The following is a 17920-nucleotide window of genomic DNA, read 5'->3' as shown; positions in this document are numbered from 1 at the left end:
AACTCCAGCAAGAAACAATACCTTGAAGCTACACTTATGAGGAAACAAGTTAAATCTACTGAACCACCAGAGACACTCTATCTACCATTGCAAAATAAGCATGAGAGTCTCATCCTTTATGCCTCTCCAGATCCAGCAGAGATGTAGCAGAGTGGAATTCACTCAGTACTGATGGCTAGAGACAGTCTGCGTGAACACTCGAGGAACAGGTTCTCAGGAATGAAAATGCACTCTGATATTCCTGTTAGCATGAGGTTGCATGAGCCCAATTAGAGCTATCAGTTGAAGATCAATACCATATTTTTGTACACATTCCTTTCCTCTTTCCTGAAACACACCACCCCGTGCTCTCTGTCTGACCTCCAAAGGCACAGCCTGGAGGAGGCTTTCCCATCCCTACTGCCCAGGTAGGAATGAGGTGGACAGTGCCTAGTGACACAGGGTGGTCACAAAACATCTGTTGAGTGAATGCAAAAGTTGAAGGCTCGGTTTTTTAAATTTCTCTTTCAGTTTTCCAATTTTATAAGACAATTTCTCTAGGCTTCTCTGACAGAGAAGTATCTGTTTTTACAATAACCCATAGTGAGCTCCAAGACCATGACAGATTATATAAATGAAGAATTAAGCACATGGCCTTCTTGAGTTTGAAATACAACTGTTTTTTAAAATTTATTTTTAAATTGGAGGATAATTGTGTTACAATGTGGTGTTGGTTTCTGCTGTACAACAATGCAAATCAGTCAGAACTATATTTATACCCCCTCCTTCTTGAACCTCCCACCCACCCATCTCACCCTCTAGGTCATCAGAAAGCACCAGGCTGGGCATCCTGTGTTATATAGCACAATATACCCCTATTTTTAGGGCTGGAAGTTCCTATGGGAAAGTTGAAATCTAATGGTATTAAACTCAAGTTTTAAAAATAATTGAAAGAAACCATCTTATCTTCAGCCTTTTCCCTTTAAAATTGTTGGTTCTTATTTCTTTTTGAAAGGGAGTATTAAAGTTAGAATTCTAATTCAGAAATTCTAACATCTTAGTTTTACGATACTCTATGATGTTTTCAATTATATCAGGACAGTTGAAGAATTGTCAGTCCTTTTCAATTATCTTTTTGTTATACTCTATAACATCTTATGGAAAACCTGAACAAGCTTTTTGATCAACCCAATGAAAGACACATTCATCACTGGAAACCTCTAAATGACAAAAAAAGAGAAAAGTCATATTGAACATTGTTACTGCTTAGTGTATGTATTAGGTTGGTGCAAGTTTTGCATTGTTGAAATTTGCCATTTGATATTGGAATACATTCTTAAATAAATATGGTTATGTTATACAACATTTTAATGCACATTTCTTGTTTTATGTTTTCTGCTAGTGAATTATTACTTGCTATTTATTTTACATGTGTTTTAGTTATGGAAATGATGCTAGACAGAAGCAAACTTGAGCAATATTCTTATTCCAGTTCAAAATGTGTCATAAAGCAGCCGAGACAACTTGCAACATCAAGAACTCATTTGGCCCAGGAACCGCTAATGAATGTATAGTGCAGTGGTGGTTCAAGATGTTTTGAAAACAAGATTAGAACCTTGAAGATGAGGAGCTCAATGGCCAGCCATTGGAAGTTGACAACGACCAATCGAGAGCCATCATTGAAGCTGATCCACTTACATGAGAAGTTACCCAAGAACTCAACATCAACCATTTTACGGTCGTTTGGTATTTGAAGCAAATTAGAAAGCTGAAAAAGCTCTTAAAATGGGTACCTCATGTTCAGTTCAGTTCAGTTCACTCACTCAGTCATCTCTGACTCCTTGCAACCCCATGAACCACAGCAGACCAGGCCTCCCTGTCCATCACCAACTCCCAGGGTCTACCCAAACTCATGTCCATTGAGTCGGTGATGCCATCCAACCAGCTCATCCTCTGTCGTCCCCTTCTCCTCCCACCCTCAAACTTTCCCAGAATCAGGGTCTTTTTAAAAGAGTCAGCTCTTCATAACAGGTGGCCAAAGTATTGGAGATTCAGCTTCAACATCAGTCCTTCCAATGAACACCCAGAACTGATCTCCTTTAGGATGGACTGGTTGGATCTCCTTGCTGTCCAAGGGACTCTCAAGAGTCTTCTCCAACACCACAGTTCAAAAGCATCAATTCTTCGGTGCTGTCTAGGTTGGTCATAACGTTCCTTCCAAGGAGTAAGTGTCTTTTAATTTCATGGCTGCGATCACTATCTGCAGTGATTTTGGAGCCCCCAAAAATAAAGTCTGTCATTGTTTCCACTCTTTCCCCATCTATTTGCCATAAAGTGATGGGACCAGATGCCATGATCTTAGTTTTCTGAATGTCGAGCCTTTAAGCCAAATTTTTCACTCTCCACTTTCACTTTCACCAAGAGGCTTTTGAGTTCCTCTTCACTTTCTGCCATAAGGGTGGTGTCATCTGCATATCTGAGGTTATTGATATTTCTCCCGGCAATCTTGATTCCAGCTTGTGCTTCATCCAGCCCAGCCTTTCTCATGATGTACTATGCATATAAGTTAAATAAGCAGTGGGTGACAATATACAGCCTTGACATACTCCTTTTCCTATTTGGAACCAGTCTGTTGTTCCATGTCCAGTTGTAACTGTTGTTTCCTGACCTGCATACAAGTTTCTCAAGAGGCAGGTCAGGTGGTCTGCTATTCCCATCTCTTTCAGAATTTTCCACAGTTTATTGTGATCCACACAGTCAAAGGCTTTGGCATAGTCTATAAAGCAGAAAGATGTTTTTCTGGAACTCTCTTGCTTTTTCCATGATCCAGCAGATGTTGGCAATTTGATCTCCAGTTCCTCTGCCTTTTCTAAAACCAGCTTGAACATCTGGAAGTTCATGGTTCGCGTATTGCTGAAGCCTGGCTTGGAGAATTTTGAGCATTACTTTACTAGCGTGTGAGATGAGTGCAATTGTGCAGTAGTTTGAGTATTCTTTGGAATTGCCTTTCTTTGGGATTGGAATGAAAACTGACCTTTTCCAGTCCTGTGACCACTGCTGAGTTTTCCAAATTTGCTGGCATAATGAGTGCAGCACTTTCACAGCGTCATCTCTCAGGATTTGAAATAGCTCAACTGGAATTCCATCACCTCCACTAGCTTTGTTTGTAGTGATGCTTTCTAAGGCCCACTTGACTTCACATTCCAGGATGTCTGGCTCTAGGTCAGTGATCACACCATCGTGATTATCTGGGCCGTGAAGATCTTTTTTGTACAGTTCTTCTGTGTATTCTTGCCACCTCTTCTTAATATCTTCTGCTTCTGGTAGATCCATACCATTTTTGTCCTTTATTGAGCCCATCTTTGCATGAAAAGTTCCCTTGGTATCTCTAATTTTCTTGAAGAGATCTCTAGTCTTTCCCATTCTCTTGTTTTCCTCTATTTCTTTGCATTGATCGCTGAGGAAGGCTTTCTTATCTCTCCTTGCTGTTCTTTGGAACTCTGCATTCAAATGGGTATATCTTTCCTCTCTCCTTAGCTTTTCGCATCTCTTCTTTCATAACTGTTTGTAAGACCTCTTCAGACAACCATTTTGCCTTTTTGCATTTCATTTTCTTGGGGATGATCTTGTTTCCTGTCTTCTGCGCAATGTCATGAACCTCTGTCCATAGTTCTTCAGGCACTCTGTCTATCAGATCTAATCTCTTTAATCTATTTGTCACTTCTGCTGTATAATCGTAAGGGATTTGATTTAGGTCATACCTGAATGTCTAGTGGTTTTCCCTACTTTCTTCAATTTACATCTGAATTTGGTAATAAGGAGTTCATCATCTGAGCCACAGTCAGCTACCAGTCTTGTTTTTGCTGACTGTATAGAGCTTCTCCATCTTTGGCTGCAAGAATATAATCAATCTGATTTCTATATTGACCATCTGGTGATGTCCATGTGTAGAATCTTTTCTTGTGTTGTTGGAAGAGGGTGTTTGCTATGACCAGCGTGTTCTTTTGGCAAAACTCTTAGTCTTTGCCCTGCTTCATTCTGTACTCCAAGGCCAAATTTGCCTGTTACTCCAGGTGTTTCTTGATTTCCTACTTTTCAGTCCCCTATAATGAAAAGGACATCTTTTGGGGGTGTTAGTTCTAGAAGTTCTTGTAGGTCTTTATAGAACTGTTCAACTTCAACTCTTCAGCATTACTGGTTGGGGCATAGGCTTGGATTACCATGATATTGAATGGTTTGCCTTGGAAATGAACAGAGATCATTCTGTCATTTTTGAGATTGCTTCCAAGTACTGAATTTTGGACTCTCTTGTTGACTATGATGGCTACTGCTTTTTTTCTAAGGGATTCTTGCCCATAGTAGTAGATATAATGGTAAATTCACCCATTCCAGTCCATTTTCATTCACTGATTCCTAAGTTGTCAATGTTCACTCCTGCCATCTTCTGTTGGGCCACTTCCAATTTTCCTTGATTCTTGGACATAACCTTCCAGGTTCCTATGCAATATTGCTCTTTACAGCATTGGACTTTACTTCCATCGCCAGTCGGAGTGTTGTTTTTGCTTTGGCTCCATCCCTTCGTTCTTTCTGGAGTTAGTTCTCCACTGATCTCCAATAGCATATTTGGCATCTACTGACCTGGGGAGTTCATCTTTCAGTGTCCTATCTTTTTGCCTTTTCATACTGTTCATGGGGTTCTCAAGGCAAGAATACTGAAGTGGTTTGCAATTCCCTTCTCCAGTTTTGTCAGAACTCTTCACCATGACCCGTCTGTCTTGGGTGGCCCTACACAGCATGGCTCATAGTTTCATTGAGTTAGACAAGGCTGTGGCCCATGTAATCAGACTGGTTAGTTTTGTGTGATTGTGGTTTTCATTCTGTCCACTCTCTGATGAAGAAGGATAAGAGGCTTATGGAAGCTTCCTGATGGGAGAGACTGACTGAGGGGGAAACTGGGTCTTGTTCTGATGGGCGGGGCCATGCTCTTTAATCCAATTTTCTGTTGAAGGGTGGGGCTGTGTTCTCTCCCTGTTAATTGATCTGAGGCCAAACTATGGTAGAGGTAATGAAGATAATGGTGACCTCCTTCAAAAGGTCCCATGCAGGCAACCCTACACTCAGTGCCCCCAACCCTGCAGCAAGCCACCACTGACCCATGCCTCCACCAGAGACTCCTGGACACTCACAGGCAAGTCTGGATCAGTGGCTTGCGGGGTCACTGCTGCTTTCTCCTGGGTCCTAGTGTGCACAAGGTTCTGTTTGTGCCCTCCAAGAGTCCATTTCCCAGTCCTGTGTAAGGTCTGGTGGCTCTGTGATGGGGTTAATGGTGACCTCCTCCAAGAGGACTTGTGCCACACCCAGGTCTTCTGCACCCACAGCCCCTTCCCCCGCAGCTGTCCACTGATGACCCGTACCTCCTCAGGAGATACCAAACACAGTTCTGTCTCAGCCTCTGTAGGGTCTTTGGGTCCTGATGCACATAGGTATATTTGAGTCCTCTGAAAATTTCTGGCGGGTATGGGGTTTGATTCTAAACACAATCTTTCCCCTTCTACTATCTTAGTGGAGCTTCTCCTTTGCCCCTGGACATGGGATATCTCCTCAAAGTCGCTCCAGTGCCGCCTAGCCACTGCTCCAGCACCTATCGTCTTGCTGGAGCTTCTCTGCCCTGGGGTGTAGGGATCTCCTCACAGTTGCTGCAGTGCCATGCAGCTGCGCTGCGTTGGTCATTTAACTAGACTGTGCGTCTATTTTTTTTTTAATTTTTATACCTCTAGAGATAGCACCATACATGAAATATTAACTTGTCAACATATATTTATTGAATGCCTACGATGCCAATCTAGGTGTCAATCTAGTTTCTGGAGATCCAGCTCTCATGGATGTTACATGTTAGTAGAGATAGACATTAAACAAAATAAAATTGTAGTATGCAGGTAATAAATGCTATTGTCAAAAATAAAACAAGGACAAATTAGAGGTGTGGGGAGAGAAATGGAGAGGGTTTGCTACTTTATAAAGGGTGGTGAGGAAAGGCCTCACCTTTAATCTATGCTTTTTTTATATATTTATTTGGCTGCACCAAGGCTTACTTGCCACTTGCGGAATCTTTGATCTTTGCTGCAGCATGGGCAAACTCGAAGCTGTGGCATGTGGGATCTAGTTCCCTGACCAGGGATTGAACCCCGGCCCCTACATTGGGAGCACAGAGTCTTAGCCAATGGACCACCAGGGAAGTCCCTGTTAAGGTGGCCTTTGAACAGATATCTGAAGAAGCAAAGCAACATACTGTGCAGGCATGTGGTGGAAAGAGTATTTCAGGCAGTACAAAGGCCCTAGGTGGAGAGCATACGTACAGCCGTAGGATGTATAAAAAGCAGAAAGGAGGCCAGTCTAGCTGGAACGGGGGGAAGAAAATAGAAAATGAGGTCTGAGAGATGGTGGAGAAACTCATCATGGAGGACTTGTAAGCTTCATCCGAACAGACTTTGTTAGTCTGTATGAGATGAGAAACTACAGGGAGGGCTTCAAGAAGTGACATGATCTAATATCTTTTCAAAAAAGCACAAGCTGCTGTGTTGAAGCAATGTGAGGGCTAGGATTAGGAGGAAATCACTGAAGAGTCTATTTTGAAAATTCAAGCAAGATATGATGATGGCTGACATGAAGATAATTGAGATGCTGAGAACTAGATTCTAAGTATATTTTGGAGCTAGAGCCCATAGATCTTGCTAAGGGGTTGAATGTTCATTGTATGAAAAATAAAGAGGAGCCAGGCATAAAGCCAAAGTTTAGGGCAACTGAAAGGATGAAGATGTCACTTAATGAGAAGGAAAAGACTGCAAGAGAATTGTTTTGAAGGTGAGACGAAGAAACTGGGAGTTTTCTTTTTTGATATGTTGAATTTGAGATATTAGTGATCTCCCAAATCTCAGTAATGCTCACATTGCAATGGTTATGGGTTGGTTGTCTTTCTGTTCCATGTGCCTTTTTTATTCAGGAAGCCAGATTAAAATAAAACAGCCCCTATCTGGAACATGCCATTCTCAAGAAAGAGGGAAAACAGCTATGGTAGAATCATGCAATAGCTCTTAAAACATCTGCTCAACTAACACAACACTTTAAATCAACTAATCTGCTCAGACATGGCATATACCACTCATGCTCACAATATATTAGCCAAAGCCTGTTGCATGACAAAGCCTGATGTTAATGGAAAGTACTGTAGGTCTTATGGCCATGGGATAATTATTCAACAGGGACGTGTGATGTTCTTTCATAAAGGCAGTGAATAATCAGGACCAATCACCTAATTTACCCAAGTGGAAAGTCAAGCTGGCAAGTGGGTGTATGAACCTAGGGTTCAAGATATAAAATTCAGATTTCAATAAACAGTGGTTTTTGAAGGCATAGAATTGAGTCACCAGTGAATGAGTGTGGCCGGAGAAGAGATGTAACCCTGGGACATGCCAATTGTTGGAGGTAAGGGAAGTGAGGAATAACTTGCAGAAGAGACTGGAAAAGAGGCCACTGAGGTAGGAGGAGAACTCAAGAGAGTGGGGTTCAGAAAGTCAAAGATTCAGCATCACATGTTGCTGGGTAGGTCAAGTCAAATGATCACTTAAGACTGACCATCGTATTTAGTAGTATGGAGGTTTAGGAAGGGGTTAGCAGGAAGAATGAAAATGGGAAAAAAGAAGAGCAGCAAATATAGATGACTCCTTTGAGCTTTTTTCCTGTAAAGGGAAACAGAAAATTGGGAAAGTAGTTGAAGGATTTTTTTGTTTTTAGGAATTCATGAGTATGTGTGTGATTGATGTTTGTTTTAGTTCATTTTCTATGATGGGAGACATAAGAGCATTTTGATAAAAATCCAGAAATTTTGTGAAGATTTCATACATTGTCAAACTTAGCAAGACTGGCCAAAAGTTTGCACCGACTAGCCGGGTTGTGAATGCAAAGGAAAAGTCCTTGAAGGAAATCTTAAGTGCTACTCCAATGAACAGATGAATGATAAGAAAACAAAAGTCTTATTGCTTATATGGAGAGAGTTTAGTAGTCTGGCTGGAAGACAAACAAGCCACAACATTCCTTAAGCCTATTCCAATGCAAGGCCCTACCTAACTCTCTCCAGCTCTGTGAAGGCTGGGAGAGATGAGGCAGCTGCAGAAGAAAAGTTTGAAGCTAGCAAAGGTTGGTTCATGAAGTTTAAGATAAGGAGCCATTTCCATAATATAAAAGTGCTAATATAGAACTTTATATTAGCAAGTGTAATGGAGAAGCTGCAAGTGCTAATGCAGAAGCTGCCACAAGTTATCTAGAAGATCTAGCTCAGATAATAAATGAAGGTGGCTACACTATGTAACAGATTTTCAGTGTTGACAAAGCCTTATATTGGAAGATGCCCTCTAGGACTTTCATAGCTAAAGAGAAGTCAATGCCTGGCTTCAAAGCTTAAAGGGGCAAACTGATTCTTTTGTTAGGAGCTAAGGCAGCTGATGACTTGAAGCCAATGCTCTTTTACCATTCCCCAAATCCTAGGGCCCTTAAAAGTTAGGCTCAATTTACTCTACCTGTGCTCTATGAGTGGAAGAGCAAAGCCTTCAGAAGACAACATATCTGTTGTTGTCACACACAGCTCAAAAAAAAAAAAAATTTCCTTTCAAAATATTGCTCTTGTTCTATGATCCAATGGATTTTGGCAATTTGATCTCTGGTTCTTCCGCCTTTTCTAAATCCAGCTTTTATATCTGAAAGTTCTCAGTTCATGTATTGCTGATGCCTAGTTTGAAGGATTTTGACCATTACTTTTCTAGCATATGAAATGAGCACAATTGTGCAGTAGTTTTGAGCATTCTTTGGCATTGCATTTCTTTGCGAATGGAATGAAAACTGACTTTTTCCAGTCCTATGGCCACTGCTGAGTTTTCCAAATTTGATGGCATGTTGAACACAGCATTTTAACAGCATTGTTTTTAGGATTTGAAATAGCTCAGTTGAATTCCATCACCTCCATTAGCTTTGTTCGAAGTAATACTTCCTGAGGCCCACCTGACTTCACACTCCAGAATGTCTGGATCTTGGTAAGTGATCACACCATTGTGGTTATCTGGGTCAGTAAGATCTTTTTTATACAGTTCTGTATATTTTTGCCACCTCATCTTAATTTCTTCTGCTTGTTAGGCTCTTACAGTTTCTGTCCTTTATCGAGCCCATCTTTACATGAAGTGTTTCCTTGGTGTCTCTAATTTTAAGACCTCTGGTCTTGCCTATTGTTTTCCTCTATTTCTTTGCACTGTTCACTTAAGAAGGCTTTCTTCTCTCTTTGGAACACTACATACCTTTCCCTTTCACTTCTCTTCTCTCAGCTATTTGTAAGGCCTCCTCAGACAACCATTTTGCCTTCTTGCATTTCTTTTTCTTTGGGATGATTTTGGTTACCTCCTCCTGTACAATGTTACGAACCTCCGTCCATAGTTCTTCAGGCACTCTATCAGATCTTATCTCTTAAATCTATTTGTAACGTCCACTGTATAATCGTTAAGGGATTTGATTTAGGTCATACCTAAATGGCCTAGTAGTTTTCCCTACTTTCTTCAATTTCAGTCTGAATATTGCAATGAGCTCATGATCTGAGCCACAGTCAGATACAGGACTTGTTTTTGCTGACTGTATGGAGCTTCTCCATTATTGACAATGTACCTGATCACCCCAGAGCTCTGATGGAGATGTACCACAAAACTACTATTTTCATGCTTGCTAACACAATATCCATTCTGCAGCCCATGGACCAAGACTTTCAAATCTAATTATTTAAGAAATATATTTCATAAAGCTGTAGTGATTCCTCTGATGGATCTGGGTAAAGTCGATTGAAAACCTGGAAAGGATTCACCATTGTAGATGTTATTAAGAACAGAAGTGGTTCACAAAAAGAGGACAAATTATCAACATTAACAGCAGGTTGGAAGATATTGCTTCCAACCCTCATAACTTTGAGGCGTTCAAGAACTTCAGTGGAGGGAGTAACTGCAGATGCAGTGTAAACAGCAAGGAAACTGGAATTTGAAGTGGTGCCTAAAGATGTGACTGAATTACTTCAATCTCATGATAAAACTGTTAATAGATGAGGAATTGCTTTTTATGAATGAGCAAAGAAAGTGGTTTCTTGGGGTGGACTGACTCCTGGTGAAGATGCTGTGAAGAATATTGAAATGACAACAAAGTGCTGAAAATATAATATAAATTTAATTGATAAAGCAGGGCAGGGTTTGGGAAGATTAACTTCAATTTTCTACTGTATAGAAAATTGGAGGAGAATCTACAAAGTTCTACTGTGGGTAAAATGCTATCAAATGACATAGAAACTGTTCAAGAAAGCAAGTCCAATGATGTAAGGAAACCATTATCTTAAGAAATTGCCACAGCAACTCCCAATCTTCAGCAACTGCCACTACCCTGGTCAGTCAGCAGCCATCAACATGAAGACAAGACTCTCCATCAGCGTGAGGCCTCTCAAATGGCCCAGAGGATGGTTAGCATTTTTTGGCAATAAAGTACTTTTAAATTAAGGTATTTACATCGTGCTGTTAGGCATAATTCTAGTGCACACTAAATAGACTACAGTGTAAACAGAACTTTCTAAACATTTCTTTGGCTGTGCTGGGTCTTCATTTTGGGCATGTGCAATCCTTTCTTAATTTAAAAAAAAAATTTTTTTTTAATTTTTAATTTTTTTTTAGCTGCGGCATTGGGGAACTTCAGTTGCAGCATGCAGACTCTTAAGCTGTGGCATGTGGGATCTAGCTCCCTGAACAGGAATCAAACCCAGGCCCCTGCACTGGGAGCACGGAGTCAGCCACTGAACCACCAGGGAAGTCCAACATAACTTTTATATGCAACGGGAAGCCAAAAAATGCGTATGACTTGCTTTAGTGTTTGCTTTATTGCAGTGGTCTGGGACAGAACCTGCAATCTCTCTGAGGGATGCATGTACGTAAAAAATGGCACTTGGCATAAACAGCTCAAATTATCCTGTTGATAGCCGTATTATACAACAGATTTTTTTTTTTAACTTTTGTCTATTTTAAAACTTCTACGAGCTCTTAAAGACACACACATACTTTGTATTTTGCTTCCAAATTCTAAACTGTATTGCTTTTATTTTCAATATGTTTTGATTTGGAGGGAGATATGCCCTCTCAAAATACCAAATTACTTTGAATAACTAATATGGCTCAGTTTCTTGTGAAAAAGGAAACACAGTTGGGCTTCCTGCAGGATTAGTACAGAATTCAACCTGGATCACACTGCAGGCTGGCTCTAGGCTCAATCTTTTGTTGTTTTAATTTTTGTACTTTTTTCCCCCTAAATATACTATATAGGTATATCTCAAAAGACATAAACCAACTAACATGTTCCAATAATCTTATTTTGTTAAAATGTAGTGATACAGTATGTGTCACTAAGAAATATATGTTTTAATTTTCACCTTACCACGTACATGATATTCTAACAGTATATTAATAATAGTTCTCTTTATACTGAAAATGGATTATAAAACAATTAAGGGTTTTTATATCTTAGTTTTGTAAAACTGAGGACACCCACAAATTAACAACCATGCTCAAGAAATAATAAATTGTTTGGAAACAAAGGTATGATATTTAAGGTTAGCACAAGAAGTATTTAACAAACATTTATTTATCAGGGGGGAAAAATCCCAAACTAAGAAGTAAAACATTCTTATTTACATACAACATTTATTAAGGAAGAATGCATCCTGAGGGACCAGGGAAATCTAACCTGCCACAGAGATCAGACAGATGAAATACAATGTAATAGAAACAAAAATTTTCTCTTTTCCATAAAACCAAGTCTAGAGATGCTAGTAAACTTAAATGCAAATATAAAGGCTGCCAGACCAATCTTCTATATAAATGCTTTCCAAAGTTCCATTTCAGAGACAAAGATGAGGGATTTAGGGGGGACAATCTTTGAATCAACATTTTACCTTCAATTCTTTGCTTCAGTGACTTCTGACAGTTTGGCAAATTGGGGGTCATCACATTTAAAAGAAATGCCAAAGTTTGACAAATGCAATCTAAGAAAAATAGTATAAATTCCAAATGCCTGTGCAATTTTCTGTAGTTTCCAGCATTCTCAAAAAGTTATCAGATTTAAAACTTAAGCCATTTCCTTTAGATGGTATAATTTTACCAAAAAGCATTACCCAAAGTACAGGATAATTAAGGTAACACACTGAAGTCATATACCCAAAATTCAAATCTAATGCCATTTTGTTGTTCTGGTTTATTTGGTGTGTAGGAGGATGTATGCAGTTTATTTTTTAAAAAACTTGAAGGTTTTCCAATCTATCTTACAGTTTCCTAAGTATATGTTCAGGAATCTCCCTCTTTGGAACTGAATATTACTAACATAATAAGTGGACACTAACATAGTCCACTTAAAAACAGATCTCTACTCCTCATCCTCTGCTGTGGTCTGAGAGACATGCCACCTTCCATAGTCTGGGGCCTGTTACTAACAAGTACATTTCACCTTTGCTACTTTCCAGATTTCAGCTTAATACAAAGAGAAGTAGTGGCCTTAACTGACCTCTTCTCTGTCCAACATTAGATATCATCTTATTTTTAAAGAAAGGGGATCAAATTCCCTGATTTCAAAATTCAAATTTGACTCTCATTTAAAAGAAAAAAAACAAAACAAAACAAAAAAAAGGACCAGTGTTGTTATACATTAAATTCCTAGACAGGCTGTACTTCTTTATGTCAGATTTCACTTAAAGTATCAGTGCAGGACAAGACCAGGAAGAAAGGACAGAAACATAACCTTCAATTAGGTATTACTTCAATCAAAATCAGATTAGAAAAGTCAAAGAAGTATCAGGAATTGGCTTCTTTCAGGGAGTCCTTTAAACAAAATCTACCACTTGGAATAACTATTGCACATCAACTTGAGATTTTTTTTAATAAGTTAATATTCTTGTCTAGCTATGTGATATTTTTCCGAGTAATTTTACTAGGAGGAAACTGGATATAATTTGGTACCTTTCCATATGGCATTGACATGGAATAACAAAACGGCAGGTGGGAAAGGGGAGGGAGGAAGACATAGAAAATATAGAGTGAATTATAATGGGTAAAAAAAGTTTCTTAAAAAGGGTGAAGAATTTGAAACTGTAAGAACAAATTGTGGGTGTATACAGGTATATGTATAAAAGAGTTTAATATTTTAAAAAATAAAATTGGAATGTTATTTTTCTTAAAATATACAGCATGCAAAATGCTACAATTGTAATGGTAAAAAATGTACAGAAAACTAGATTTTCACAATTTTCCAGTAAATGACAATTCTGGGTCAAAAAATTACCACTACAAACCCTTTAATCAAATGTTTATTTTTTGTTTCTGGCATTACAATTTGCTATAATTGGTAAACTTCAATCTAAATAAGTTTATAGACACTGACCTAGGTCCTTAAACACCCCCTTATCCAGCAAAGAGATTATTCACCAGCTATCCCTCTTGCGTGGCCAACGCTCACCGGTACCTGAACAACTTAAAGTGCGTGTGAACTGGTTTGATGAATGGAGAGACACAGCTGTAGTTTTGCACTCAGTTTTTAATTACTGAATTATGTTTTTTCACCTTGATACTTTATGATCATCAGAAAGCTACTTACATAATTTATAATCATACTTTATGCTAAATGCCCATTTGTAACTGCAAGAAACTCATGTTACACTATTGACTATGATATTAAACAAAGTCATGGTCACAAGTTTTTGTATAAGAGGTTTATGTCTCTATCTCTTAAAGCAAGAAATATCACACAGTTCAGATTTACATAAGTAGTGCCTCTTTTAAAATAAATTAAAAATAAAATGCTGTGGTGTCTGTAAAATTATAAATATTTCTAGTCCACTTTACAGAATGTTAAAATACTTATAAATGCATTATCTCCTAGTAAATACACATGGCAGCATTGGAGCCAGTTAAAAAAAACAAAACTAAAAACCAGTCATCACACTGGCCCATGGAAACATCTAGGGTTATTTTATATTTCCTACCATTAGAAAAATTAAACTAAATAAGGAAAAAAACAAAGGAGAGAAAAGAAATTTTACAAAATGGCAACTAGCATGACCTAAAAGAGTGTACTGAAGTTATCTTCCTTCAATTCAGTAACAGAGTCCTATTGGAATGAACATTTATGGATAACCAAGTTATTACGACAGTGTTCCTCTTAGTGCTCAGGTTTGACAACCTATGTCAAAATAATTTCTACATTCTGTAAGGAAAGACAGACTTTGAAAATGGAGTGACTGTTTCAAAAACCAGAATACAAGATTTAGCCAGAATGTTCAAGATTGACAGGTTTTGATGGAGTGAAATCTTCACTGGCCACAAAATAAAAAATCATAATCTTACGGATGCTGCTTATTTTTACCCATGTGAAGGAAGGAAACATGATTGCAGGTACAATACACACTGACAGGCTAAAGTAAGAAATTATGAACAATTTAAGTAACTAAAACGTTTCCATTGAAACATAAAAACATGATTTCCAAATTGATTCAACTTGTAATAGGTCTCTTAGAAGAAGCTGTTTTAGTTCTATGGACTGTTGAATTGCCCTTTTCATATAAATACTTCCTCCATCTTCAAATAAACGGCTTCTGAATGGCACTGACTCCCTCAGGGTGGGAAAGTAGTCTTGGCAAACTTGGTTCCAAGGCTCCCTCCAACGTGATTCATCCCATCAAGTTCATAATATCTCTAAATCTACATGTCGAACTTCAGGATTTCGTTTCTGGAAGGAAAAAAATCACCGTTACGTTATTAATAGCAAAAGACAATCTTCTATTTTCTTTATTCCTTTTTTAAAAATTTTATTTATTTTTAAATTTAAATTTATTTATTTTAATTGGAGGCTAATTACTTTACAATACTGTATCAGTTCTGCCACACACCAACATGAATCCGCCACGGGCGTACACGTGTTCCCCATCCTGAACCCCCTCCCACATCCCTCCCCGTTCCTTTTTATCAACTTTACTTTATTTATGTAGATGCACCATATGGCATGTGGGATCTTAGTTCCCCAACCAGGGATCATACCCATGTGCCTCCAGCATTGGAAGCTCAGAGTCTGAACCACTGGACTGCCAGGAGAGTCGCTCTTTTTATTTCTTTTGCTCCCTAAAGCCAATGAAAACTTTTGATCAAACTATTTCGCTGTAGCATAGTATCAAGAGAAATATTTACATATGGAAAAACACAAGATCAATAGATAATGACCAATTATACACTATAAACAGCAACAGTAAGTAGTCCAACCTCCCTGAGTTTTGTCCATATGTTCATTAACACAATAATGAATTAAGAATCTAGTACATGCAAAGTATTGCAAAGCAGTGCAAATACTCATTTGTGGTGAAAATCACTGCAGAACAATAATAATCAGAATTAAGCTGATATTAACTTATTTTACATATTCCAGTAACGGTCCATATAGTCTTGATCTAAGACTGTTCTAGAAAGTAGAGCTATGGTTATTAAATAAGACTCTGCTTCTAACCCTGAGGGACTTAGTTTACTCAGAGGCAAGTATATGAATAACCTTTATGAGTTAAAGCATTATAACTAATAATAATAATCAGTTAACCTTTAATGAGCAGTTACTCTTGTGTCAAACACTGTGTAAGAGGCTTCATGGAATAGTATGCACTTTAAAACTGCCATAATAACCAATTATTTCCATTTTACATATGGGAAAACAGAAGGTTAAAGAAATTAACTAACCATCCAAAGTCACACAGCTAGTAAGTGATGGAGGCAAGACAGATTCCAGGCCTGACTCCAGACCCCAAAGCTCCTAACTATTTTTATGTACTAAATAATGATTCTGGTTATAATAACATGAGATCTATTACTTTCGTTCACGAGATCCAGAAAGAATTCACTGAGGATATAATATCTAACCAAGGTTTGAATACAGTGAGTTTTCCAGACAGATGAGGAAAAGGGTCTAGACAGAAGAAACATGAGCAAAGTCAGATAGCCTGCGAACTCTGCACTGGCAACACGGTGTGATCAGCACAGAAACTGCAAAAGGGCGGGTTAGTGATAAGGCTGGAAAGATAAGCAGAAGTCAGACTGTAGAAAAATCTAAAGAAATTTCAACAACAAAAATTATTATAGGCCTAGACTGTAGCAAGCACTGAAGTATACAACAATGAACAAGAAACAAACAGCACTTGACCGGAAAGAACTTATCTTTAGTGAGGAAACACACGTTAAGTAAGCAGACATTATAACGTTATGCTACTACAGAGCAAGTTAAGATTTGGGAGGATTTTCCCACTATGGATATGATACGTAACGCAAGAACTTTTCCTTTGACTTGAGATTAATTGTACCTTATGACCACCTTCTCCTCCTCTCCTCCTACAGGAGGAGAAGGGGACAACAGAGGATGAGATGGTTGGATGGCACCACCAACTCAATAGACAAGAGTCTGAGTAAACTCCAAGAGTTGATGATGGACAGGGAGGCCGGGCATGTTGCTGTCCATGGTGTCACAAGCAGTCGGACACGACTGAGCGACTGAACTGAACTGATGACCACCTTAGTAGCTATGCTTCCCTCATAGCTCAGTCTGTAAAGAATCTGCCTGCACTGCAGGAGACCTGGGTTTGGTTTCTGGGTTGGGAAGATCCCCTGGAGAAGGAAATGGCAACCCACTCCAGTATTCTTGCCTGGAGAATCTCATGCACAAAGGAGCCTAGGAGGCTGCAGTCCATGGGTTGGCAAGAGTTGGACACAATTTAAGGGACTAAACCACCACAACCACATTAGTCAGGGATATCTGCACCTAAAAGTGTAGGCAAAATGTGGCATCTTGGTTTGAAAGACTTACATAACTCAAAAACATGAGATAATTCAGTCTACTAATGATTTCAGTTCGGTTCAGTCGCTCAGAGTGTCCAACTCTTTAAGACCCCACGGACCGCAGCATGCCAGGCTTCCTTGTTCATCACCAATTCCCAGAGCTTGCTCAAACTCATGTCCATCAAGCTGGTGATGCCATCCAACCATCTTATCCTCTGTTGTCCCCCTCTCCTCCTGCCTTCAATCTTTCCCAGCATCAGGGTCTTTTCAAATGAGTCAGTTCTTCGCATCAGGTGACCAAAGTATTAGAGTTTCAGCTTCAGCATCAGTCCTTCCAAAGAATAATCAGGACTGATTTCCTTCAGGATTGAATGGTTTGATCTCCTTGCAGTCCAAGGGACTCTCAAGAGTCTTCTCCAACACCACAGTTCAAAAGCATCAATTCTTCAGCACTCAGATTTCTCTACAGTCCAACTTTCACATCCATACATGACTACTGAAAAAACCATAGCTTTGACTACACAGACCTTTGTCAGCAAAGTAATGTCTCTGCTTTTTAATATGCTATCTAGGTTGGTCATAGTTTTTCCTCCAAGAAACAACGGTCTTTTAATTTCATGGCTGTAGTCACCATCTGCAGTGATTTGGAGGCCAAAAAAATAAAGTCTATCACTGTTTCCCCATCTATTTGCCACGAAGTGATGGGACCAGATGCTATGATCTTAGTTTTCTGATGTTGAGTTTCAAGCCAACTTTTTGACTCTCCTCTTTCACTTTCATCAAGAGGCTCTCTAGTTCTTCTTCACTTTCTGCCATAAGGGTGGTGTCATCTGCATATCGGAGAAGGCAATGGCACCCCACTCCAGTACTCTTGCCTGGAAAATCCCATGGACGGAGGAGGCTGGTGGACTGCAGTCCCTGGGGTCGAGAAGAGTCGGACACAACTGAGTGACTTCCCTTTCACTTTTCACTTTCATGCATTGGAGAAGGAAATGGCAACCCACTCCAATGTTCTTGCCTGGAGA

General features: G+C 39.1%; 1 protein-coding gene across 1 annotated transcript in view; it reads right to left on the bottom strand.

Annotated features, from left to right (window-relative positions):
• Positions 1–11664: 11664 nt before the first annotated feature.
• SLC30A9 (solute carrier family 30 member 9) overlaps positions 11665–17920 on the bottom strand; it is an 88309-nt gene continuing 82053 nt past the window's right edge. Inside the window, exon 18 of the mRNA XM_061420026.1 lies at positions 11665–14814. Within this exon, the coding sequence (XP_061276010.1) occupies positions 14770–14814 (45 nt within the window). The 3' untranslated portion in view covers positions 11665–14769. The remainder of the gene's footprint in view (positions 14815–17920) is intronic.

This window comes from Bos javanicus, chromosome 6 (assembly GCF_032452875.1).
Source record: "Bos javanicus breed banteng chromosome 6, ARS-OSU_banteng_1.0, whole genome shotgun sequence".
NCBI lineage: Eukaryota > Metazoa > Chordata > Mammalia > Artiodactyla > Bovidae > Bos > Bos javanicus.
Note: the sequence above shows the minus strand (reverse complement) of the source record. Positions and strands in the feature narration are given on the sequence as shown.